General features: G+C 41.3%; 2 protein-coding genes across 2 annotated transcripts; both read left to right on the top strand.

Moving 5' to 3' along the window:
- The first annotated feature begins 1,389 nt into the window (after window positions 1-1,389).
- On the top strand, window positions 1,390-15,645 carry LOC102220700 (junctophilin-3-like). The gene is made up of 5 exons (XM_005808100.2): window positions 1,390-3,176; window positions 9,706-10,486; window positions 11,232-11,356; window positions 12,529-13,733; window positions 14,151-15,645. Exons 1-5 carry the CDS (start codon window positions 2,795-2,797, stop codon window positions 14,229-14,231), a joined length of 2,574 nt encoding a protein of 857 aa, XP_005808157.2. The 5' UTR covers window positions 1,390-2,794; the 3' UTR covers window positions 14,232-15,645.
- Window positions 15,646-18,601: 2,956 nt separating this feature from the next.
- Window positions 18,602-23,714, top strand: LOC102227621 (zinc finger protein 319-like). The gene is made up of 2 exons (XM_005808127.3): window positions 18,602-19,090; window positions 19,874-23,714. The coding sequence occupies exon 2, from the start codon at window positions 19,964-19,966 to the stop codon at window positions 21,728-21,730; it is 1,767 nt and encodes a 588-aa protein (XP_005808184.1). The 5' UTR covers window positions 18,602-19,090; window positions 19,874-19,963; the 3' UTR covers window positions 21,731-23,714.
- The last annotated feature ends 1,071 nt before the right edge of the window (window positions 23,715-24,785 follow it).

The following is a 24,785-nucleotide window of genomic DNA, read 5'->3' as shown; positions in this document are numbered from 1 at the left end:
GTAGTGTTTTGATTTACAACTCAGCAGATTTGCTCATTTTTAGCCTCATCAACTGGCAAAAATAAACATTTCTTATACTAAATTATGTTTTTTACGTATTTAAACATTTTTAGAAATTACACAGGAACATTTATGCCTTTTCAATTTTATCCAAATTATCATATCAATATTTGTGACTTATTAATTGAACGGAGTAACTTCCTTAAAACAAAAACAGCTTGTTTTAGTTTAGCCTGCGGTTATTTGAACCGCAGACTGGAACAGATGAAACACCTGAACAGGTGAGGAAGCTGTAAGGTGATGAAAGGTGAAACCTTGCAACCTTCCTGACACATTTAGCGGCGTTAGCAGCAGTTTTTTTTTAATCATAAAACTCGTCTCGGTTTTACTGCAGCTGCTAAAAGACAAAAATAAAATTCAGTGAGAAATCAAACTCCTCGTGATGTGAACGCAGTGACGTCATCGCCGTTATTCATTTACCCTTTTAAATAAAAAACCCCACTGTGTTTACCTCCTCTCCTGTTTCTGGAGGTTTATTTGTTTTATTTTTCTACACCTGCAGCTCAGAAGCAGCTCAGTATCAGTTGGTCTCCATCACTTTGCGGATCTTGTCTTTGTTTCTTTCTTTGTTTTTTCTCTCTTCAACAAAATCATCCAACTGATCAAAACCAGATTATTTTCAACAGGTAAAATGAGAAATGAAGAACATATTGTGAAGTTTGGTTTTTCAAGTAAGAAAATAATGTTTTAACGCCAGAGAAATTATAATGTATTGATTATTTTCAAACTGATAATATTCTCATGCTGATTTTTTTTTTTTTTTGCTACGATTTTATTCTTATGACTTTTTTGTGTTATTACTTCGGCTTTATTCTGGTAATATTACTATTTTTTTCTCTAATTACAACTTACTTTTACCACTTTATTCTCTAAATATTATGACTTTATCCTCGTATTACTAAATCGACTTTATTATGATCATTTTCTTACTTTATTCTCATATTACTTATATTTTTCTGGTAATTTTATGTCTAGTTTTGGTTGTTGTTCGAGTTTATTCTCGCAATTTTACGACTTTATTTTCGAAATATGAGAATAATTGAGAATAAATTACGACTTTATTTTCATAACATTATAACTTTGTAATTCTTATAATAGTACTTTATCCTCATATTATTACTACTTTATTCTGGTAATTTCATGATTTTATTCTCGTAATTCAATTGTTTTGTAAGCCTTTACCTAATTCTTGGTCGCAACCAAACTCCAGTTATCAGGAAAACAGATTGCTGAGTGACCAGATTTGCGGGCTGGGATGAAGAGGAGGAGGAGGAGGAGGAGTGAAATGAGGCTGGATAATTAGGAGAAGCAGTCTGTATCCCCAAAGGAAAAGAGCAGCGAGCTCCGTACATGCAGCTATTTGCACCATCCTTCTGTCTCTATCTCTTTAAGAGCCACCAGGAGGAGTGTGTGTGTCGGTGTGTGTGTGTGTGTGTTGGTGGGGGAGGGGTATCGGCTGGGGTGGAACAGTCCTGTAATGAGCAGATTTTACAGAGCCAGCGACAGAAAGGCCTTCAAACCAGCGGGAGCTTTCTGGGATTTTACAACAACATTCAGGATTTTTGGGAAACACGAAGAGGAGGAAGAGGAGGAGGAGGAAGAGCCGCCGCACCTGCATCCTCATCCTCACCATCAGAGAGGTTTTTACAGGCTGAGTCTGTTTGTGATGGATGAGGGTCTCTGAGGCCACTGTGTTGCTGTGTGCGTGTCGGTGAGTTTAATGGCGCTCCCGCATCCCGGCCCCGCATCCGGCTCGGTGCGGCAGGGAGGTGAAGATGCTCTAATGTCGGAGTGAGGTGGCTCGGTTTGAACGCCTATAGGCCTCGCTTGTCTGGAGGAGCAGGAAGGTGGAGGAGGAAGAAGAGGAGGAGGAGGAAGAGGAGGAGAAAGAGGCATGCAGGGAGCCTTCATCTCTCCGCCGAGTCCTGGGTGTTTCCACACCTGGTAGTCCGGTAGGCTGGGCTCGGTTCGGGACCAAAACTGGAACATTTCTAATATTTTTCAGCTGCTGCGGTTCGTTTTCAGGCTGAGCAACCTGTTCCCCTCCTCGCCGGTGGGGGCGCCGCACCAAGAATCCCTGAGGGACCCGAAGAAGACGCTGAGCGCAACTTCCTTCTACAGGAAATGTGAACAAAAATGGAGTTTCGTCAGATTTTAGCGGTTGAAGGATTTCTCTTTTAGAGTGTAACCAGGGGCCATTTCTCTGGCTAGCGCTAGGCTAACGCGTTTGTTTTGGTTGTATTTACCCAGAATGCTCCGCGCTATAGTTCACTTCAGGTCTCCGGTCCGCTTGGCGTTCACATATGCATTCGAACAGCACCAGAGTTCATGTCAACCGAACTGAGATCTCAGTTTTTAGGCGAACTAGGCTTCATTTCAACCGAAGCAAGACGGAAGTTTTAACAGTGGACTAAAGTTAATTTCAACAGAAGTTTTTAGGCAGACTGGAGTTCACAGAACTAAACCGAGACCAAAGTTTGTAGGCGTACTAGTTTTTTTATTCTCCCCTTTTTTGGTCCGCCTAGGCATTCACACCTCCACAAAGTGGACCTACTACAGCTGGATGAAAGTGGACTGAACACCGTGAAATCGCTTTTACATCCTGAGCCCCAAGAAGGCGAGTTATTGAGGCTCCTGCTGTCTGATCCACACCTCCCTCCAAATTCCCTCTGACTGAAGCAGTCGCTCCAGCTTTTCCTCACATTCTACGTTTTTGCCTAAACCTGTTTCATGCATGTCCACTGGAGGCAGGTTTGACTTTGATGATGGGGGGTCGTACTGCGGGGGGTGGGAGCAGGGAAAGGCCCACGGCCGGGGGGTTTGCACGGGGCCCCAGGGCCAGGGCGAGTACGCCGGCGCCTGGAGCCACGGCTTCGAGGTGCTGGGCGTCTACACCTGGCCCAGTGGGAACAACTACCAGGGCACCTGGGCGCAGGGCAAGCGGCACGGCGTCGGCGTGGAGAGCAAGGGCCGCTGGGAGTACAGGGGGGAGTGGACCCAGGGCTTCAAGGGCCGCTACGGGCAGCTGGAGAGCACGGCCAGCGGGGCCCGCTATGAGGGGACGTGGAGCAACGGGCTGCAGGACGGCTACGGCACGGAGACATACTCCGACGGAGGTAAGGGTCACACCTGAGGGACGATGTGTGGGGTCACAGAGGTTAGAAAAGGTTTCCTGCTTATTTATTCACGCTGAAACGGTTTCCAGGTTTCACCGATTCTGCTTTATTTTAGGGAAACGAGAAAATATTAAAGAGGCAGTTTTATGTGAAACTAACTTTCACATTTTTTGTTTTAATTTTATTCCCTCATTTAAAACATACCTGGCGTGTTTGCCAACCTTTCAGCTATGCAAAACGCCTGAGTGGACCTAGCCCCGCCTTTGAGACTTAACTCCTCCCCCACCCAGCTCCTTCAGACTAGCCAGCAGCAATCAGCCAACACCTGGTGGAACTGCAGAGCTCATTATAGGAGCTGCTTCTCAGAGCAACACTGGTAAAAATGTTGTTAAAGGGTTAATAGAGGAGCCATGTTGGGATGACTTCCTGATGGTGGGGTTTTTAAAGAGACAGAGGCCAAATTCAAGGCGTGAAATTACAAATTCAAATTTTGTTGTAAGTCACATTTGATGAATCCAGCATTTTATAACAACTGAAGGTAGCATAGTTACTAGATTGTGCTATCAAGTGGCACTATATACCTGGAAAGAACAGAATGCCGCCCCTTTAACATATTTGTACCAATCAGGATTTTCTATGCCAATTCCTGTTTTCTGTTTTTTTAAGAATTACAATTTTTTTAAAAAGTTTGAGACACAATAAAAATAAAAAAATAATAATTAAAATTAAAATAAAATTTAATTAATAAAATTAATTAAATGAATAAAAATTCACCAATCAGACTGAAAGTGACTTTCTAGTTTTGACCGATTCTAGTTTATTAAGGACTGAGACCCTTCAGGAGAAAATATTAACATGTTTGCAACGGACCAATAACAATTTTGCTTTTATGAAAAGATCAATTTTATTTCTTTATTTTTTTACCAATCTAATGTTTTGACCGATTCCAAATTAAAAAACAAGTGAAGTTGAGATGCACCCATCAGACTTATTCTGACTGGAACTGGTTTTCCGATTCCAGTCTATTATTTTAGTCACTTTGAAACTTGAATATGAAAATATGAACATATTTTCACCAATCAGGTTTTCTGGGCTGATACCCATCTTGTTTTTTTTGTACAATTAAAAAAAATATTAATTAAAATTAAGGATTGTGACACAACAAAAAAAAAAACCCGAATCATATGAATTCAGTGCATGTGGAAGTGACCTACATGTTATTTATGTAGCCTGCTTTGGAGATGTGTTACAGCAGCAGCAGAGTAAGCAAGTCGCTCCACTTTCAGAGTCGGGCTGTTGAAACATTTTTTAACCAGACCAACGTTCTGCCGTAGAAATAGAAAACTCTGAAATTCAGTCCAAACCTTCAGGAATGTGGGTTCTGGGATGTGGGACTCCAGGTTCTGGTTCTTGCAGGCCAAAAACCACATATAATGTGATATAATGTGATTTTATTTATTAACTACTCAATAATAAACTAAGCATAAACTATTGGAACTAAACAAATAATCTGTTTTCTTGTATTAATGGAATTTTTGCACGTTTTTCTTTTTTAAAAAGGCAGTATTATGTATTTTCCAGACATATTCTGACATGTTATAGCACAATCAAGTAATAATATTACATTCAATTGTTATAAAAATGCTTTATATATCAAATCTGACTCAAGAGAAATTTACAACCAAATTAAAGCCCTGAAATTGGGTCTCTGTCTCTTTAAGAAGCTCCTGCTCTTTCTGAAGCTCCGCCTTCAGGAAGTTGTCACAACATGGCTCCTCTATTAACCCTTTGATAACGTTTTTCCCAGCGTCACTGAGAAGTCGGTCCTGTAATGAGCTAAATGTTGGTGGCTAGTCTGACGGAGCTCAGAGGGGGAGGAGCTGCGCCTCAAAGGCGGAGCTAAGTCCACCCAGTTGTACAGCTGAATGGTTGCCATGGAGATTAAAGTTTTTCTCAAACACGCATGACAGAATTAAAGCAACACTCCAGGTATGTTTTTGATGAGCGAATAATATTGAAACATTATGAAAAGCTCAAAAGAGTTGATTTTACATAATCCCGTCCCTTTAAATGAAAGGAATGCTCATTATTTTGAGCGCCGTTGAAGAAAACAGAAAAATATTTTGTTTATTCTCAGAGATAAAAACAGAATCCAGGTCAGTCCTGCTGCTTTTAGCAATTAAAATCAGATTTGGGCAGCAAGTCGTACATTAGAGTAAAAGTCAATAGATGTGGTCCTAGTTGCCATGACAACAGAATAAAACCAGAAATGTTGGAAAAGATGGCCACTTTGTGTTACAGCTAACATCTTTGTAAGTAGGTTTTACTTTTAAAGTTATATTTTTTTCTAGTTGATTCAATTAATTCTTGAATTGTGATTGGGTGAGGCCACACACACTCAGTCCAAGGTCCACAAATGGCCCCTGAACCCCACATTGAACACCCTTGTTCTAAATAATGAGTATAAAATCTTAATATTTCCAGAATAAAGTCATAATTTAGTATATTGAAGTAGCAACTCCAACACAAAAACTAAAAACTAATTAAAATGAGAAATGTTGAGCATTTTTCCCTGATTTACATTAAATGCCTCAAAACTAAGTACTTACTCCTTCTGCTTTTGTTTTCTTTTAACATGCAGTAAAAATCAGATAAAGATTTGGCTCATGACGTTTAAATAGTATTTACTCTGTAATTCCTTCATTTTCTGTTGGAATCAAAACGTTAACCTCAATTAAATAACATGCAGCACATTTTATGTTTTATTTTGACAAGAAAATCAAAATGGAAACAGCCAAAATCAGAAACGGCAAGTGAGAAAAAATTACATTGGATATAAAAAGCGTAATCGGTGCATCTGTGCTTTAGTTATTCAGTTAGTTGTTTGTTTTTGTACTTGATAGCATAATAAAACTTCTGAAATTCACCTCTGACTTTTGCTTTTTTTTTTAAAGCAGCACAAAAATATGCAAAATTACTTCTTAAAATTGTTAAGTGAAATGAGAGAAAAATTTTGAAACGACTACAAAACCAATCAAAAATGCAAAGTAACGAAAAGACCAAGAAGGAAACAAAATGATGTGATAAGAGATTAAAAATTAAGAGAAAAGCAAAAAAAACACCTCAGATTATCAGAGAACAATAAATACAGGATAACATTAGAAACCTTCTGTTTTCATCCCTCCGGTTTAAACTTTTCACAGCACATCATCGCTCCTGTCCCTCCTGTCCCCGCGCCCTGCGATGCGAGGTCGCCGTGGTAACGAGGAGACAGCGGGTCACCGGAGACGCCGCTGCTCCCTGATTGGCTCTCTCCTTCGTTTTGTTTCGTTTTTGTCTCCAGACTTCTGGGGGTTGTAATGTTGGCCGGACGGTGCAGAGGCTGCTCCTCGTTAATCTGAATGAGATTGAGATTAAATTACGCCGTTTTTTTCCTCAGCTGCAGGTTTAAAAACAAAGCAACTTTTAAACCAGCGGTACTTAAAAACAAATTTTATATTTTCCCACCTCATAGTCCGAAGTCATTGTAGATAGAAAATAAAAGATCAGTAAATTTCTCCCTCGCCCCCCAAAATCTTTTTAGAAAAAGAGAAAATTACTGAGTTTGAAAAGTTAAAAATGTCTGCCAAGAAACTTAATCTGAGAAACTTTCAAGAAAAAACAAGGAAATTTCTGAGTTTCAGAAATTAAAAATTTGACAATTTTGAAACTTAAAAACCAAAAGTTTTCCATTTTGAAAAAGTTCCTTGTCTTTTCTAGAAAGTTTCTGAGATAAAATTAAAAAATTATCTCCAATATCTTTTTTTTGGAGGAAATTCACCCCTTCTTTGTTTCTATTATATCTTTGACTATTTTATCTCAGAAATTTCTTTGTTTTTTCTAGACAGTTTCTGAGATAAATTTCAAAATTCGGAGTGTTTTGGTGGAAATGTACTCTCCCTTCTTTTGCATCTGCAATGCCGTGCTTGACATTACTCTGAGTCAAACCAACGAAACCCTTTGAGCAACCTGTTCCCCTCCTCGCCTGTGGGGGCGCTGCGCCAAGAACCACTGAAGGAAACGACACAAAAATCTCCTGCTACATTAAATGTATAGAAAAAGCAGAGGTGCATCAAATTTTAGCGATTGGAGGATTTCTCTTTTGTCTTTGATTAAAAACCAGAAGCCATTTTTTCTGCTAGTGCTAGGCTTTGTTTTGGTTGCCATTTTATTCATTTATTTTTAAATGTCAAATTTCCAAACTAAATACTTAAGTAGCAAGCAAAAATTTTTAGCTTACACACTCAATGTTTAGCTTGTTACTTAAACAACAAAGAACAACCAAAAAGAGTTTTTGTTTATCGGTGTGTGGAGTAAATATATAGAATGGATTAAATGAGGAGTTCAGAAAAAGTACAAATATAAACCAGCTTAAAAACAGTTTAAAAAGGAGCTTATTGGGAAATGTGTTATATAAGATGAGTGTTTTAAAGTCCATAAATACTATTTCTGTTTATGCTATTTATATCGCACAACTAGATGTACAATTATTAGATGTACAAATAATTGTACATCTAAAGATGAGAATGTGAGATTTAAATATAATGTAAGGTGGAAATAATTTATGTCTTTCTGGTGTTTCGACATTTAATTGATTATAAGTTGATGAGTATGAAAGGGGCAGGACATAATAAGATCTTGTATCTTCTACCTGCTCCTTTTCGAACAGATAATATAAAATGTCACTTGGGAATGATAATTTGTTATTTTCTTTATCTTCTTTCTTAATTTTACTTTTGTCTGTTTGAAATAAATAAATAACTGTTTAGTTAGGAAGCTAAACATATGTATTTTTTCCAAATAAAATTAGAAATATATTTATGCACCTTAAAAAAGGGTCCAATATGTACCAGATGTGTTGAATCAAGTTTCGTCCAAATTCATTCAAATCAATTAAATTTCAGTGTCATTATTAGAAAAAAAAAGTAAATTATGAAAATGTTGAAATTTGCAACAAGTTTTGAGTTCAGAAAGGACAAAAGGAATTATTACAGGGAGTTGACTTAAAAAATAACAAACTAAAAGTAAATTACAGAGCAAGAAACATTAAAAAATAAAGGTTTTTTGCAGACTAAATATTCAAAATCAAAAGAATCGCCCAATCAGCTGTGGCTTCAGTCTTTTTGCCTGATTGGTTAGTTTTATCTCTGAGTCAGGCGGAGCTGAAGTCTCAGTTCCTGAAGGAAGAGGCGTCAGACGCTGAAACGGGTCTGAAAAAACAAACTTCATCAGCAGGAGCCGAAGTGAGTTTAGCTGACGGGCTGAGAGTTTAACGCCACTTCCTGTCCGGAAACATCAAAACCTGGAAAATGAAAACAGAAACTCATCTGGAGACAGTCAGAGGCTCAGGAGGGGGGAGGAAGGCGGAAACGTTTTCATCGTTTGACATTTCAGCTGTTTTTAATGTGTAACTGCATGTTAGGCCATTATAGACAGAAAAAAAAGTACATTTCTGACAAAAAAATAAAATAAAACTTTGACATTAATCTCAGAAATATTCAGAGACTAAAAGTCAAAAATGTTCAACTTTTGACACTCAAAAATTTTCCATTTTTTCTAGAAAGTTTCTGGAATTAATCTAAAAATTTGCTATGTTTTCTTGCAAATTTTTGACTTTTCAAACTCAGATGTTTTTTTTTAAAAGAAACTTCCTGAGATTCTTTACAAAACTTCAGATTTTTTTCCAACAAAGTTTTAACTTTTAAAGTTGAGAAATTTCTTTTTTTTCTAATTGTGGATTAATGGATTATTAGATTAAAATTAGTTCCAATACACAGTTCTCGTGACATCATGCTTCTGGGAACTTTGTAACTGACAGCCATGTTGGTAGGCAGTTGCAATTGAGTTGCTATGACAACATTAAACTACAAGCTTAGCACTAGCTCTCACCTTGTTATAACACTTATATATTATATACGATTATACTTATAATCGATATAAGTACATTACAACTATTACTCGGTCAGTTTCTGAGCACTCTGCCCTCCTCCGTGTAATACTTAGATAAATATCAGATATTTACTGTAGTATTTACTGCTGATCTTGCAATGTTAGCTTAGCTAATGTAGCTTTTATCTGCTAGCTAAGACAGACATATAGCCTTTGTGTTTGTTACTACATGTACTTACTCTAAACACCAGAACCTTGTTATTCACCTGAACAGTTTGTACGCCGTTTAAACATTGATTGTTTGCGTCCATTGATCTCACTCTTCAGTAACTAGTGAACTGTGTCGTAGGATGAGATCGGAGGCAGCTTCTCCATATCGTCTGACATGTTTCCATTCTCCGTCTGTCAATCCCGACAGCAGCCATTTTGTTCATGTATCTTTCTGACGCACATTGGTAAAAAGTGTCAAGATACTTTCTTTTTGTTGGTTGGTGCTCTGCCTACCAAGATGGCGGTTCAGTCTTGTGGGAACTAAATATTTCATGGTTAATGGAGACATGGTGACGTATCGTCATCTGAAACTGACTTGTTTTTGTCTCAGGAACCTATCAGGGCCAGTGGCTGGCCGGGATGCGCCATGGTTACGGCGTCCGGCAGAGCGTCCCGTACGGCATGGCCGCCGTCATCCTCTTCCCTCTGAGGACTTCCATAAACTCCCTCCGCTCCGAGCACAGCCAGGGGCCGCCGGCCGCCCTGGAGGACGGCGTCACCACCACGCCCACGGACGGCGTGGTGGCCGGGCTGGCGGGGAGCCCGGTGGGCCGAGGCGGGTTCGCCCTGACGACGCCGAGCGAAGCGGACCGGCAACGCAAGAGGAAGGGTCGGTTCCGGCAATCCATCCTGAGCGGGCTGAAGCTGCGGCGGTCCGAGTCCAAAAGCTCCCTGGCCAGCCAGCTGAGCAAACAGAGCTCGTTCTGCAGCGAGGCCGGCATGAGCACGGTCAGCTCCGCCGCCTCCGACATCCACTCAAACGCCAGCGAGAGCGAGCAGGGCGCCCCGGTGGATGCCACGGTCACCGAAATGTACGCCGGGGAGTGGCGCAGCGACCAGCGGGCCGGCTGGGGCGTGAGCCGGCGCTCCGACGGGCTGCAATACGCCGGGGAGTGGGGCGCCAACAAGCGGCACGGGTACGGCTGCACCACGTTCCCCGACGGCACCAAGGAGGAAGGGAAGTACAAGCAGAACGTCCTGGTGAGCGGGAAGCGGAAGAACCTGATCCCACTGAGGGCCAGTAAGATCCGGGAGAAGGTGGACCGGGCGGTGGAGGCCGCCGAGAAGGCCGCCGAGATCGCCAAGCAGAAGGCCGAGATCGCCATGTCACGGTAAGACGGAACCAAATATCCCAAAACTGCAGAACACTCACGTCTGGATCAACCAGAACCAGATGCCTCAGGTCTTCTGGCTTTGGTTCTGAATGGAGAGCAGACCCAGAACATGGAGAAGCAGCATTCAGCTTCTATATGCCACAAATCTGGAACAAACTTCCAGAAAACTGCAGAGCAGCCGAAACACTGAGTTTCTTTAAATCTAGACTGAAAACCCACCTGGTTGGAGTTGCTTTTGAAACATCATAGATGACAAAATTAAATTTTTACTGCTTTACAGTGAGGTGTTTTTTTATGACTGTGTTTTTATTGTGTAAAGCACTTCGAACTATTTAATTATAAATGTTTAGCTTGCAAACTAAATATTTAGTTAGCAAGCTATGTGGGTAGAACATATTTACTGACAAAAAGAGTTTTGTTTTTTTTAAAGTGCTATTTTGTTTAATTACTGCTCTGGATATGTTCTTTCAGAAAATTGCTTTTTAATTGATTCTATGTACTTGATTTAATAATTAATCAATTGCTAATTTAGTTGACGATTTTAATAATCCACTCAGCAATTAATTGTTTCAGCCCTCTTACTGTCTCCGTGTCTTAATTTGCTAGTACGATTACTGGATGAAATACGGATTATAAGAACTTCTGGTCCAAAAGGCTGATGATAAATAACAGCATGAACTCCGTAGATCTGGTGGCGTTGGAGGAGCTGACCTTTATTCCTGTGTCTCCCTGTCTGGGTCAGGATGAGCCACGCCCGTGGGAAGGCGGAGGCCGCTGAAAGGGTGGCGCAGAAAGCGATGGAGGAGGGCCGACTGGCCCGGATAACTGCCAAAGAGCTCTCGCCCTCGTTTCATATCTATGGCAACGGTGAGAAACCAAACGCAGCTGGACCGGCGCTGGTTCCTTCATTCATCAGAACTGCTGCAGTAACCTGCTGCATGCCCTGAACACCTTAAGTTTATGGAATTAAATTCAGCCAAATTATACATTTTTGGTTATAACTCTGACTGATGGATGTCAGAAAATTGCTTTTAATATGATCCACAGTGTGTGATCAGAAATTGATCAGAAATTAGTGGAGTTCAAACACAAGCTCAGCTGTGTTGCTGTTTGAGGCAAATTTGAGAAAATAGTCAAGAAGGTAAAGAAGTGAAATGTTTGTTGAATCATATTTTTATTTTAATTTCAAATTTATAGTTATATTTTCAACTTGTTCATTCGGTTTGGACCTACTAAATATTTAGTTTGGGGCTAAATATTTAGCTTGCTAAATAAATGTATAAATCAAAAATAATAATTTGGACTAAATTATTAACTCTAATTTAATATTTAGCAGCTCCAAACTAGATATTTAGTTAACAAGCTAAATAATAATCTTTCTAAGTAAATATTTAGCTCAAAACAAAAATATTTAGTATCTACAAACTAAATATTTATGTAGCAAGCAAAGTATTTAGACACAAACTAAATATTTAGCTAAAAAGCTAAATAGTTAGCTTGCTAACTAAATCTTTAGCATGGAGCTACAAATTTAGCTTCCTAAATAAATATATAGTTCTAAACTAATTGTTTAGTAAGCAAGCTAAATATTTAGTTTGAAGAGTTTCCCCACAAACTACTGACAGCATTTAAGCTAACTGTAGCTTAAATGCTGCAGTTAGCATTTAAGATAACTGTAGCATTGATAGCAATGAAGCTAATTTTAGCTTTCACAATATTGGTTGTATAACAAATGGAGTAAGTCCATGTTAATCAACGTGTTGGTGTTACCCCACATGCTGCAGGCTACATTTTAGCTAACTTTAGCGTTGGTTAGGTTTTTACTGACACTTTGGCTGGCCTCTTTTAAATTTCTTGAGCAATTTAGCAGTTTGCTGTTACACTCCTATAAATATCAGTAACATAAGGTTCATTTTGTTGCAGCTCATCACCTCTTTGCTTCCCTGCATGTCAGTAGCACTCAAACACCTTCTCTCTGTGGGTTTCACTGTGGATCTTTGCCAAATTAATTCACCGGTCCCGCTCTCCTGCTCTCCTAGGGCTCGAATGTCAGACGCTCAAACACCAGGACGCCAAGGACAAAGACCACGAGGTCATCTCCACGGGAACAGACAGTCCAGAGCTGTGCACTCCGGACACCACGCCGCCTGTAACAACACCTGATCTCAGCCCCGTGCTGAGCGTCCCCACCTCGCCCCCTCGCAGCCCGCAGAAGCACGTCCACCGGCCCAGAAACGCCTGCTTCATGCGGCAGAGCGCAGTGGACGATCAGGGCGGGGCTGAAATTCAGGTGTTGGTAGAGGGGCGTGGGGTGGACCTGTCGAGGCCCAGTGCCAACAGTTGGACTGACGACGCGTACGCAGAGCGTGGAGGCAGCAGCCGCTCAACCACGCCGTCTCTCCTGGAGGAGCAGGAGACCCAGATCAACGGTCACGAGCAAGCCCCTCTGTCCAATCACAAACCCCGGGAGAAACCCTCGTCCAATCACAAGCCGCGGGACTACCGGGCGTGGGAGCACTCCCTGCCCAACCAGAAGCCGTCCAAGCATGCCAGCTCCAATCACAAGTCGAGGGAGTACTCGTCGTCCAATCACAAGACATGGGATCATTCCTCCACCAATCACAAGGCCTGTGAGCACGCCTCTTCCAACTACAAGCCGCAGGTCCACATCTTATCCAATCACAAGGCCTTTGAACACAACATATCCAATCACAAGACTTCTGAGCATGCTTCTTCCAATCACAAGCCCCAGGACTATATCTCCTCCAATCACCACGCAAAGGACCACGTTTCTTCCAGCACCAACGCCCGAGAGCATGTCTACTCCAATCACCATCCGAAGCAGCACAACCCCTCCAACCACAAGCTGACGGAGCAAGCCGTCATCGACCAGCGGCCGGACGGCCTCGGCGGGGGGTGGAAGGCCGAAAGCACGCTGCGCTGGAGCCCCGCCCACTCCCGCCTCACAGAGCGGGACGAGGAGCGGATGAACGACTACACCGTCGACATGAGGCTGCACTGTCCGGAGTCGCCGGCGCCCAAGAACAACCGGCTGCGGTCGCGGGGCCTTCGGCCGGTCCGGGAGGGTTCCACGGACTCTGTGCAGATGCTGGAGAACCTGAATGTGGGGCCGGAGCTGGAGGAGTGGCCGCTGCACAGGGACCTCACCCTCTCCCCGCCCCTAAAGTCTCAGCCCATCACTCTGGAGCAGGAAGGAGAGCATCTGGCTCTCAAATCAAACTCAGTGAGTCCTCTTCCCTCAGGTTAACGCCAAACCTGCTGTGTTACATAATCTACCATTATTGAGAGCCACTGCCCTGCAACTTTTAGATTCATTAATTATGCAGCCATTTTCTTCAGAACTACAGTTTTCTGTTGCATCAAGATGGCCGACCTGCTTTCCATAACAAGGGCTAAATTATTCAAATATTTATCTAATTTTAAATATGTTTGAAATATTTAATATATACTGAATACAAATCAAAATTATTTGCCCATTTAATCACATAATAAAATAATCACAGATTCATCCAACAATTTTTGGGGAAAAAAATTAAAACCTTATTTCTGTTCCTGGAAAATGTAACAACAATATTTATTCTGTTAAATCCCAAAACCAAGGTGAACTAATTGTTTCTTCTTCTCTTGTTTTGTCTTTTAGGGCTCCAGCTCTATTCTGGTGGTTTTGGTCATTTTACTCAATATTGGAGTAGCCATTCTTTTCATCCACTTCTTTATTTAAACATTATGCAGTTATAATCTAAGATTTATTGATGACTACGGTATATTATATTATTACTAACTGAGATGGACCGGACGCAGCAGAGCCTTTCTATCGTTGGTCTCTCCCTGTTTCGGTTTTCTCCTCCCAGTTTTTTCCAGATGCTTGTTTTGAGCTTGCAAACACGAGGAGGAAGACGCTTTTTGAGTCAACAGAGCAGCTTTAATAACCGGGACATGCATGGGTGTCCATCGCCGACGGACTCAAGGTGGCGCCGGTCTACACGAGAATATAGCAACCCTTGTTTCTTGGTTACCATGACTATCGTGCTAGCCAAGAGCATGGCTCACTCTCCATCCTTTAACGCCTTCCTCCCCTCTCCAGTCTATCGGCACTATGCGCTACGTACAAAACTATGCTGCAAGAGTAGATTCATTTTAAAGGGCTCTGTCATCATCTTTTTGTTTTCAGCCGTTGCATGAGGCTGTGTTTCTATCCCTTTAAATCGACTCGGTTCCGCCCTCTCCCCCCATTTCATCCATCATTCGCGTTTTGATTCCCCCGAATCGGACGCAAGCACACGCCTGAATTTACGACAAAGGATAAAAGTGGGTGGGATTTATACTTCCAAACACACACACACACACACACACCCCGACACACACGCATCAGCACGCAGAGAATAAAGTAACCGAGGAGGTTTCAGCCCCTTTGTACAGCCTGGAGACTGTTATGTTATAACCACTAATTCTAATATATATGTCGATGTGTCATTATTATCCGAATTTGTTACTTTTTGCAGTTTGCAAGACAGAGAGAATGCTGAGTGCCTCGTATTTATTCATTCCCCTTCTGAGATGTTAATTTCTAACCGGACCGTGATTTAAAAAAACAAACAAACAAAAAAAAAAAAAAAAAAAAACACTAAAAGTGGGCGGGGCTTAGAGGAGAGCTCCGCCTCCCGTCTTTATCCTAAAATGGCATGCACTGTTTTGTCTCTCTCTCCTCGCCACCCCCTCCTCTTTTTGGACTAGTCACGTCGTGTCATTTTCAGACACACTCTGGTCCTTATGAGATTTATATGTATTTATTTTAATTATATATTTATTTATTTACTTCCTTCCAGCATGTTTGTTTAGCCTGCTCAATCTGGTGTCGGTCTGTGAGCTCTTCCCCTCTCGGCGGGGCAGAGCTGGGCGCAGAGGGCGGTGTAAAATTAACGCTAGCTTTTACCTCTCAGCGGGTACCGAGACGTCCCCGAGTTTCTGAATGATACGAAGAACAAATTCTGCTACTGTATGTTTTATACTTCGCACCCGGTGGCATCATCATGTTGTGACATCATTGCATGCCCGAGCATGCTCTTTCTTACTCTTTGGTTTATGAGGTTGTTTCAAAGTCAACGTGGAGAAAATAATATAATGTTTGAAATTAACAGGCTTGGTGTGGTTATTGCTTCAGTCTGGTATACTTCAGGTTTCTACAAGTCCCGGACGAGCCCCCAATTCTGCTATATACTATACTAACACAGTATTCAATGAAAGCTAATGCTAAAGTGCTATACCAACACAGTAGCATTAGCTATACCAACACCCGTATTTGTGGCAGCTAATGCTAAAGCGCTAACTTCTGTTCAAATTATATTTGCCCTTGAAAGACTACAAGCCTCGAGCAAAAATGTAATTTTGGCACAGCTTACATGTTCTCATCCTGGATGAGCCGTCCAATTCTGCTGCTCCACATGAAATGAATCTGTCAGAGGATAAAACATAAATTTGTAACTTTTCAGAAACATAAACCGCTAAAATATTATCAAGTATTACCAATATTACCAACTTTAAATGATCTGAAGTGCTCTGATAATTTTTCCCCAATATCGATATCTTCATTTTTTGGTAGTGGTGCGCACAGCTAGCTAAAACGTTACTTGTACTAATCCTAAAGCATCAGCTCTGCTAAAGCACTATGCCAGTGCAGGATTTAGTGCAAGCTAATGCTAAAGCGCTAACTTCAAATAAAATTATATCTGCCCCTGAGAGACAATTTTGACACCATTTACATGTTCTCGTCCCGGATGAGCCCCCAATTCTTCTGCTCTACGCAGATCCAAACACACCCAGGGAAGCTCAGTCAGGGGAAAAATATTAATTTGTAGCTTTTCAAAAACAAACAGCTAACACAAAATCAATCCAACTTTAACTCATCTGAAGTGCGGGCATGATTTTCCCCGTTTTACTGATCTTTTCAGTTTTTTTCAGTGGTGCTAGCTAAAAGTTATTTGTGCTAATCTTAAAGCATCAGCTATGCTAAAGCTGAAGCACTATGACAAACACAGTATGTAACAGAAGCTGATGCTAACGTCTTATACCAACACATGCAAAATTCTGCTTCTACTAATTATGGAATTAGATATGATATGCAATATTTCATAGAATATCCTTTTTAACTTAACAAGTAAAAGTTTCACAAATCCCTAACTGTGAAATAAAAGCATAACATTTTTAAACACACTCAAGTCTCAGAGCTGTTTCTAATCTAAAAGTGTAGTGAAATCCTCAAAGAAATGGGACAGAAACCCAAACTAAATAGAAATTTTACAACTTTATCAGGTATTTTTGACTTTTTTGCACCATTTCTATTTCTTTCACTACAAGATTATTTCAAAACCAATAGCAGCAAATTATGTCCAATCTTAATAATTGAGAGTGGAAAATGTGTTGTTATATCATTCATATATCTGTTGGTAATAAAACATCCTTCAGGAGCCTGTCTGTGGTGATCAGTTATTAGCTACCAAACAAATCACATCATAATAACAAATAATCCATTTTATTTTAAGGGATGTTACAAAACTCTACAAAACAAAATAGGAGTTAAAATAACATTTACAGGAAAAATAATACAGTAAATCAAAAATAAAAAGTAACTAATTAAGGTGATTATTCTCATCTGTGAATAATCACCTTAATTAAATAATTAAATAATCACCTTTAAACTGCGTTTTGTTCCAGCAGCAGCATGGAAGACGAACATGTTGAGTCACAATTATTGTATTTAAGTTGAATCTGTTGCATCATTTTATCCATTTAATTGATTAGTTTTATAATTAAGTCGATACTTTTTTTCTTTTTTTACTTTGTATTGCCATTAGTGTAAAACTCCTGAAAACTCACCTGAGTTTTCAGGAGTTTTAAGGATGATTTAGCAGGGGTCTCAAACTCCAGGCCTCCAGTCGCTGTCCTGCAGTTTTTAGATGAGCCACAGGTACAAAGCGCTGGACTGAAATGACTTAATTACCTCCTCCGTGTGTAGATCAGTTCTCCCAGCCTTGCTAATGACCTAATTATTCTGTTCAGGTGCAGCAGAGGCACATCTAAAAGTTGCAGGACTGGGGCCCTCGAGGGCTGGAGTTTGAGACCCCTGATTTAAAGGAACAGCAAGCAGTGCTGAACCCATAGGACCAGACTGGAGGCACTGGTGTGTGAGATTGATTCATCTGGGCATATTTACTCTGTAAAAAGTCACTGACGAGAATGGTTCAGTTACCAGAAGTTTTAAAACGTAATTTACTCCACATGCAGACCAGAAATATGGATGTAAATTATCTAATTTATCAGGTTTTTCCATGTTTAGAAAAGGCAGGATAGATTATATGTGGTGGCATGTCACACTTTTCAGATCTTTGTTCGCAATAAGGTTTGCAAATAATGTTCCATTTTTCTTCCACTTCTCCATTACCCACCACTTTGTTTTGGTCTTAAGTAGAGAAGTCCAGTGAGGTACATCGAAGTTTGTGGTTTTAACCTGACAAAATGAAAAAAGGTTCACAAGGTATGACTATTTTTTAAAGTCAACGGAGTGTTAGGACCGACAGATAAGGAAAATGTTGTAAATAATGCAAGAATAAAAACTTATAATGCCAGAATAAATTCATAATTTTACCCAAAGTTGTGAAAATATGACAAATTATAATTTTACCAGAATAAAGCTGTAATCTCACCTGAATAAAGTCGTAATTTTAGCAGAAGAAGGTCATAAAGTTGGAATAATATAAGAATAAAGTTGTAATAATTCAAGGATAAGATTAATGCCAGAATACAGTCATGAAAATATGAGAATTAAATTGGAATTTTAGAGTAAAGTCGGAATAATACTAGAATAAAGTCATAATTTTACCATAATAAATTTGTTACAATACAAAAATAGAGCTATAATATTACAGGGGTAAAATCATATTAGCAGAATAAACTCGTTATAATAGGAGAATAAAGTCGTAATAACATGATAAAGTCTTTATAATATGAAAATAATTCCGTAATATTACCAGAATAAAGTAATGATATTGGGAAAATTAAGTATTAACTTCATGAGAACTTCTCCACGACAAATAACTAAAAACTTAAAATGAGGAATTTTAACCATCTTGAGAAGTTATACTTTACTGGTTTACAAATAAGAAAATAGTAGCAGGACTTTAAAACAACCGAGTAGTTTTTAACTAGGTTGCTGTTACATTGGGTGATACAACGACCCCTGGTGTTCAAAAGCGGGGACTACACCTCATAATATTTTAACCAGCTCCAGATCGCCTTTGTGTTAGTTTGAAAGCAATTTTACGGAAGCTGAAAGGCGATTATTGCCGCCAGGGCTCCTTTTTAGCCACTTCCAGGTTCTCCTCCGACATGAAGCGGCTGTAGCTGCTGCAGCACAGCGGCAGCGGGTCGCTGCGTGGCGGTTTCCGGTGTCCGTCCGTCTGCTGGAGGATGGCGTCCGGCTTCGACCGCATCCCCTCCGCCGCCGCCGGTCTGAGAACCGAAAACACCCACGGTTACCGAGCGCAAACCAGAGACTGCGACAAGGAGCGTCGATAAGCAACTACGGTGAGCTCTGGCGGATCGCTCTGGCTCTCGTTGCGGGTTTGTTCGTTTTAGCGGATGCGAGGAGGCTCGGCTGCAGGAGGCGGATTTTTCCCCCTGCAGCTCCGGGGAAGGCCTGCTCTGATGTGGGCTGCCTCCGCCGCTTAGCCTCGCTTCAAGCCAGCCGTTTTTCCAGCTTCAACCGTGTCGCTACACGCTGCAGCGCTCCAGACGCCCGTCATAGTTAGAAATCAGCTTGTTTTTGTACTTAATCACTTTGAAACCCCGGATGTTATTCTCCTTTTATTTTTTCAAATGAGAGGAAGCTCCAGCCGTTAGCAGCTAGCATGCTAACATCGAGCTACATCCTGCAACAGAAACGTTTTTATGGCTCACTCTGAAGCCCTGAAAGAAACGACATCTTCAAACAAGGCGCTTTGTTATTAACATGTTTACAAAAACCCGAATTAAAAAATGTGTCAAAACTTAATGCCGTTATATGTCTGATTAGAGCTCCAGGAAATAGACCGAGCCCATTGATTCTGTTTTCTTTCTGAAGCGAAAGCTACTTTGACGAAGTGACATCTTAAGGGCTTTCTTTGCGCTCAAGAGCAAACAGTCTTGTGCTACAAACAGAAATAACACTTAACACAGTAGTTTACAAGAATTTTATTTAGTTTTATATCACTTTGAATTTATTATCACTTTGTTAGACATTGTTTCAGCTTAAATACTTACATTATTTCAGTGTTATCTTGTTTATTTGTTGTTTATTTATTTTTCTCTTTACTCTGCGCCCCCCTCCAGGGTTTCTCCAGACATTGAGCGATCCATTACAGACTTTCCTGCAGCTGCATCCATCCTTGTCAAATTTGGGATATCCTCCCTGCATCCAGGATGACGGAGGCATGGCAGCAGCAGCAGCAGCAGCAGCAGCATGCAGTGGCTCCACCCTCTGTTGTGCACACTCTCCCTCAGGCAGGCGACAACTCTCTGAGCTGCACCGTGTACGGTGTCGTCCTGCAGCCGGACGCCTCCCTGCAGCAACCGCAGCATCCGCAGCAGCACGTCGTCCAAGCGCAGCAGGCCTCCTTGCAGGTAGGGGCCGACAGAGGGCATAAATGCGGAGCCTGTGGCCACGACATTTCCCACCTGGCCAACCCACACGAGCACCAGTGCATGGTGACGCAGGACCGCTCGTTCCAGTGCACGCAGTGTATGAAGATCTTCAGCCAGGCGACCGACTTGTTGGAGCACCAGTGCGTTCAGGTGGAGCAGAAGCCGTTCGTGTGCGGCGTCTGCAAAATGGGCTTCTCGTTGCTTACCTCGCTGGCACAGCATCACAACTCGCACGGTAACAACCCGATGAAGTGCTCCATCTGCGAGAAGACGTACCGGCCGGGCTCCGGGAACGTCACGCCCACCTCGTCCGCCGCCAACCCCCAGCAGCCCTCCAGCGGCGAGACTTCCGGCGGTGGCGCAGTTATCAGCGCCGCCTCACCGCCAACGTTCGAGGCATCCGCGCCCGACCGGCCGTACAAGTGCTCCGTGTGCCACAAGTCCTTTCGCCATCTGTCGGAGCTAACGCGCCACGAGCGGATACACACAGGGGAGAAGCCGTACAAATGTGACACGTGCGACAAAAGCTTCAGCCAGTCATCGCATCTGGCGCACCACCAGCGCACGCACAGCTCCGAGCGGCCGTACAAGTGCGCCGTGTGCGAGAAGAGCTTCAAGCACCGCTCCCACCTGGTGCGGCACATGTACGCGCATTCGGGCGAGCACCTGTTCAAGTGCAATTTATGCGAGATGCACTTCAAAGAGTCGTCGGAGCTCCTGCACCACCAGTGCCAGCCGGAGAGCGAGAGGCCGTTCCGCTGCGGCTCGTGCGGGAAGAGCTTCAAGCGGCCGTCCGACCTGCGGCAGCACGAGCGCACGCACTCCGAGGAGCGGCCTTTCCAATGCGACGAGTGCCAGATGAGCTTCAAGCAGCAGTACGCGCTGGTGCGCCACCGCCGCACGCACAAGAACCCCGCCGACCGGCCGTTCAAGTGCAACCTCTGCGACAAGGGCTTCTTGCAGCCGTCGCATCTGCTCTACCACCAGCAGGTCCACGGCATGGAGTCGCTCTTCAAATGTGCGTCCTGCCAGAAGTCCTTCAGCCAGTCGGGGGAGCTGTTGCGGCATAAATGTGGCGGTGAGGTGGAAAAGCCTTACAAATGCGACGTGTGCGGCAAAGGTTACAAAAAGAATTCCACACTGCAGCGGCACCAAAGCACTCACTGCACGGAGAAGCCGCTCAAGTGCTCTCTGTGCGACAAGCGCTTCGTGTCGTCGTCCGAGTTCGTCCAGCACCGCTGCGACCCGACGCGGGAGAAGCCGCTGAAGTGCCCCGACTGCGAGAAGCGCTTCAGGTACTCCTCAGAGCTGCAGCGGCACCGCCGCGTCCACACGGGTGAGAAGCCGTTCAAATGCGCCAACTGTGACAAGAGCTTCAAGCAGCGGGAGCACCTGGCCAAGCACCAGAGCGTGCATTCACGGGAGACGCAGTTTAAATGCGTGTGGTGTGGCGAGCGCTTTGTCGACCTCACGGCGCTGCAGGAGCACACGGTGCAGCACACAGCGGAGAACGAGAACTTCCCCGAAGCGCCGTGCATCCAATGAACTCCGAAAACATTCCCAGTGACTCCTGCTTGTGGTGAATCCAAGACACAGAGGGGGGAATCGTACGACGGCGCATTAGGGCCATCGTAGATAGGGGAAAAAAGGAATGGATTTCTGCCCAAAAAACAAAATATTTTAAAATTAATATCAGAAATGTTCTAGAAAAAAATTGAAAATTTTTGAGCTCCAAAACTTGAAAGTTTGAGAGAAAAAACTCAGAAATTTGAGAAAAACACTGAAATGTCTAAACTCAAAATTGAAAATTTGCAAGCAGAAACTCAAAAATTTTAATCTCAGAAATTTTCAAGGAAAAAAAATTTCACCTGTTTCACTCCAAAAGTTGAAAATTTGCTAGAAAAGAAAACTTTTAGATTAGTCTCAAGATTTTTCTAGGACAAACTCGGTCAAAAATTTGCAAAAGAAAAAAAACCTTAAAAGTTTTAAGATTAAGCTCAGAAATCTTTTAGAAAAACACTTTGAAATTTCTGGCCTCATAGTTGAAAATTTGCAAGCAAAAACTCAAAATGTTGAACTTTAGCTCAGAAATGTTCAAGAAAAAACTCAGTAACTTTGAGGAAAATCTCATTTTTTGTAGAACAAACTTGTACACTTCCAAGCTCAAAGACAAAAATTAGCAAAAAAAAACAAACAAACAAAACAGCTCAACATTTGACTTTCAAAGCTCTGAAATTATTAGGTGTTTTTTTTATTTTTACAAAATTCCATCTCCATTGTCCCTCAGACGCCGCCGTAGGGAGTCGGGATCCCTCTTCTATTTGAAGAACAAAAACTAGAGCAGAAAGAAATGGATGTGAACCTTGGAGCGCGGGACGGTTTTCTCTGTAAAGTCTGGGACCGTAGTCTGTGGTTGCATGTGGTTGTTTGTTCCGTAACCGTTGTTGAGAAAGATGGCTCTCGTTTCCAGACAGTCATCCCATTTGTGTCGACTCCTCTTCAGTCCATGTGCCTTTTTATTATTCTTATTATTGTTATTGTTATTATTAGTTTTTATTCTTTCTGCTCACTCGTTTTTGTTTTTATTTAACGTCCGGTGAAGCTGAAAGCGAACACGTCAGTAGAACGTAGATCTATCCATTTGTGCATGGATTCTTCTCCCACATTAGTATTACTGTTGTATGATAGCTTTGCTTTATTTAGGACATCCTCAGAGGAAGAAGAAGAAGAAAAGACTTCATATGGATTTGTGAAAGTGTACAGCCCGTCTCCTATAAAATCTGTGTTGTTGCATCTTTGTATTAAAACAAGCGACATGTAGGTAACTAACCCGCGTACCTATCGTGTCGTAGAAACACTTGACTTGTGCAATAGGACATGCACAGTGTAATATTTATGACTACTGATTCATGGAATAGTCTACTCTGTTATATTATAGATTGTGTGTATACGCAATGTAAACTCTGATAACTGTATAGTGCTTATGTTACCTGCTTTTTTATTCACTCTGAATGAGCTTCATTTCCACCGGAAATATCACAAGTTTTAACCCCACGAAGCATTATGTTGCTCACTTGCCACAGATGTAGTTGCATTAGTTTTAGATATAACAAAAGTTATTATTATTATTGCTATTATTATTATTGAGTATTGTTATTTGTTTTTAAGAATTGGCCTTGTATTGTTTCCACTGAATCCTAGCCTCCTCCTGGTCCAACAGGACTTAAAAATCTGAGTAAAACTTGCCACTTATGTGTTTTTTTTTTTTTACCAAGGATAAAGGTAAGAAAAAAATAGAAAAATATGTGTGTACTTTAGTTTACTGTGTGGATTTATATTCTGTACAATCTTTGCAGTATATTTAAAGGAAAGATTTTGGAGTCGTGGACTTGGGGGGTTTACAGGGTGGCCATGGTTTGAATCCTGGTGAGTTCGCTTCAGAAGCTCCAGTTGGAGTTCATCGAAGCGTAAGGATATCATTATAAACCCTGTTCATACTGTATATTAAAATAAACCACCCTTATAATAAGCTGCTCCGCCTCTGCTAAATTCTGTAAAACATTTATCCACCATTTTGCCAACAAGAAACTTCAGTTTTATTTCATTTTTTAGTGTTTGATTTACTTGGATATTTTGAATCAAGAACATGCATAAATGGTATTTTTGCTAGATATATAAACTTACATTAAGGATATTCATTAATATCTTTATAAAAATAATAATAAAAACAATTTGCAATTCATTCGGACTCACCTATGGACAAAATGCGAATTATTATTTTGTTGTCCAGGCGTTTTTAAAACTTACTCTTCTTTTTTTTCCGAAGAGTTTTTGCGGCGCTAGTGGCTCGTATTTTTTGTACAGTAGGCAGACAGGAAGGAGGGGGGAAGACATGCGGCAAAGGTCGTCGGGACCGGGAGTCGAACCTGCGACGTCCGCGTCGCGGACTAAGGCCTCCAAGCGTGGGGCGCGCTAACCCGCTGCGCCACCACAGCACGCCTCTAAAACTTACTTTTTAACAGTTTCGTCACCTAAACCAAACATCCTTGCAATGAAATATTTTAATCAATCGACAATCCTTAAAAATGTATATATATATATTTTATTTTTAAAAAGTAGTACATTTGTCTACTTCAATGCTTATAAGACTAATATAAATTAAAGAAATATTTGCGATAAATCACGAGTTAGCTATGGACAATATGCAATTAGATACTTTAATCAATGCCCTTTAATCAATGCCCTTTTAGGTGTGTGTGTGCGCGCGCACACACACACACGCACGCACACACACACACACATATATATATATATATATATATATATATATATATATATATATATATATATATATATATATATATATATATATATATATATATATATATATAATATTGACAAAACCTGACATTTTTTTCTGGTATATGTCTACATTTTATAAACAATTTAAAAAATTAAATACAATTTTGCATGAATAATTTGAAAATTTAATAATAGGTCATTTCTGAAATATTTTATTAAACCCTCATTTTAAAATTGTGGTTTATTGGAAAACAGATATTTAAATAATTTTGTTTTGTAATTTAAATAATGGTAAATA

The sequence above is a fragment of the Xiphophorus maculatus genome, chromosome 4, assembly GCF_002775205.1.
Source record: "Xiphophorus maculatus strain JP 163 A chromosome 4, X_maculatus-5.0-male, whole genome shotgun sequence".
Taxonomy (NCBI): domain Eukaryota; kingdom Metazoa; phylum Chordata; class Actinopteri; order Cyprinodontiformes; family Poeciliidae; genus Xiphophorus; species Xiphophorus maculatus.
This window is presented reverse-complemented; position numbering and strand designations above follow the sequence as displayed.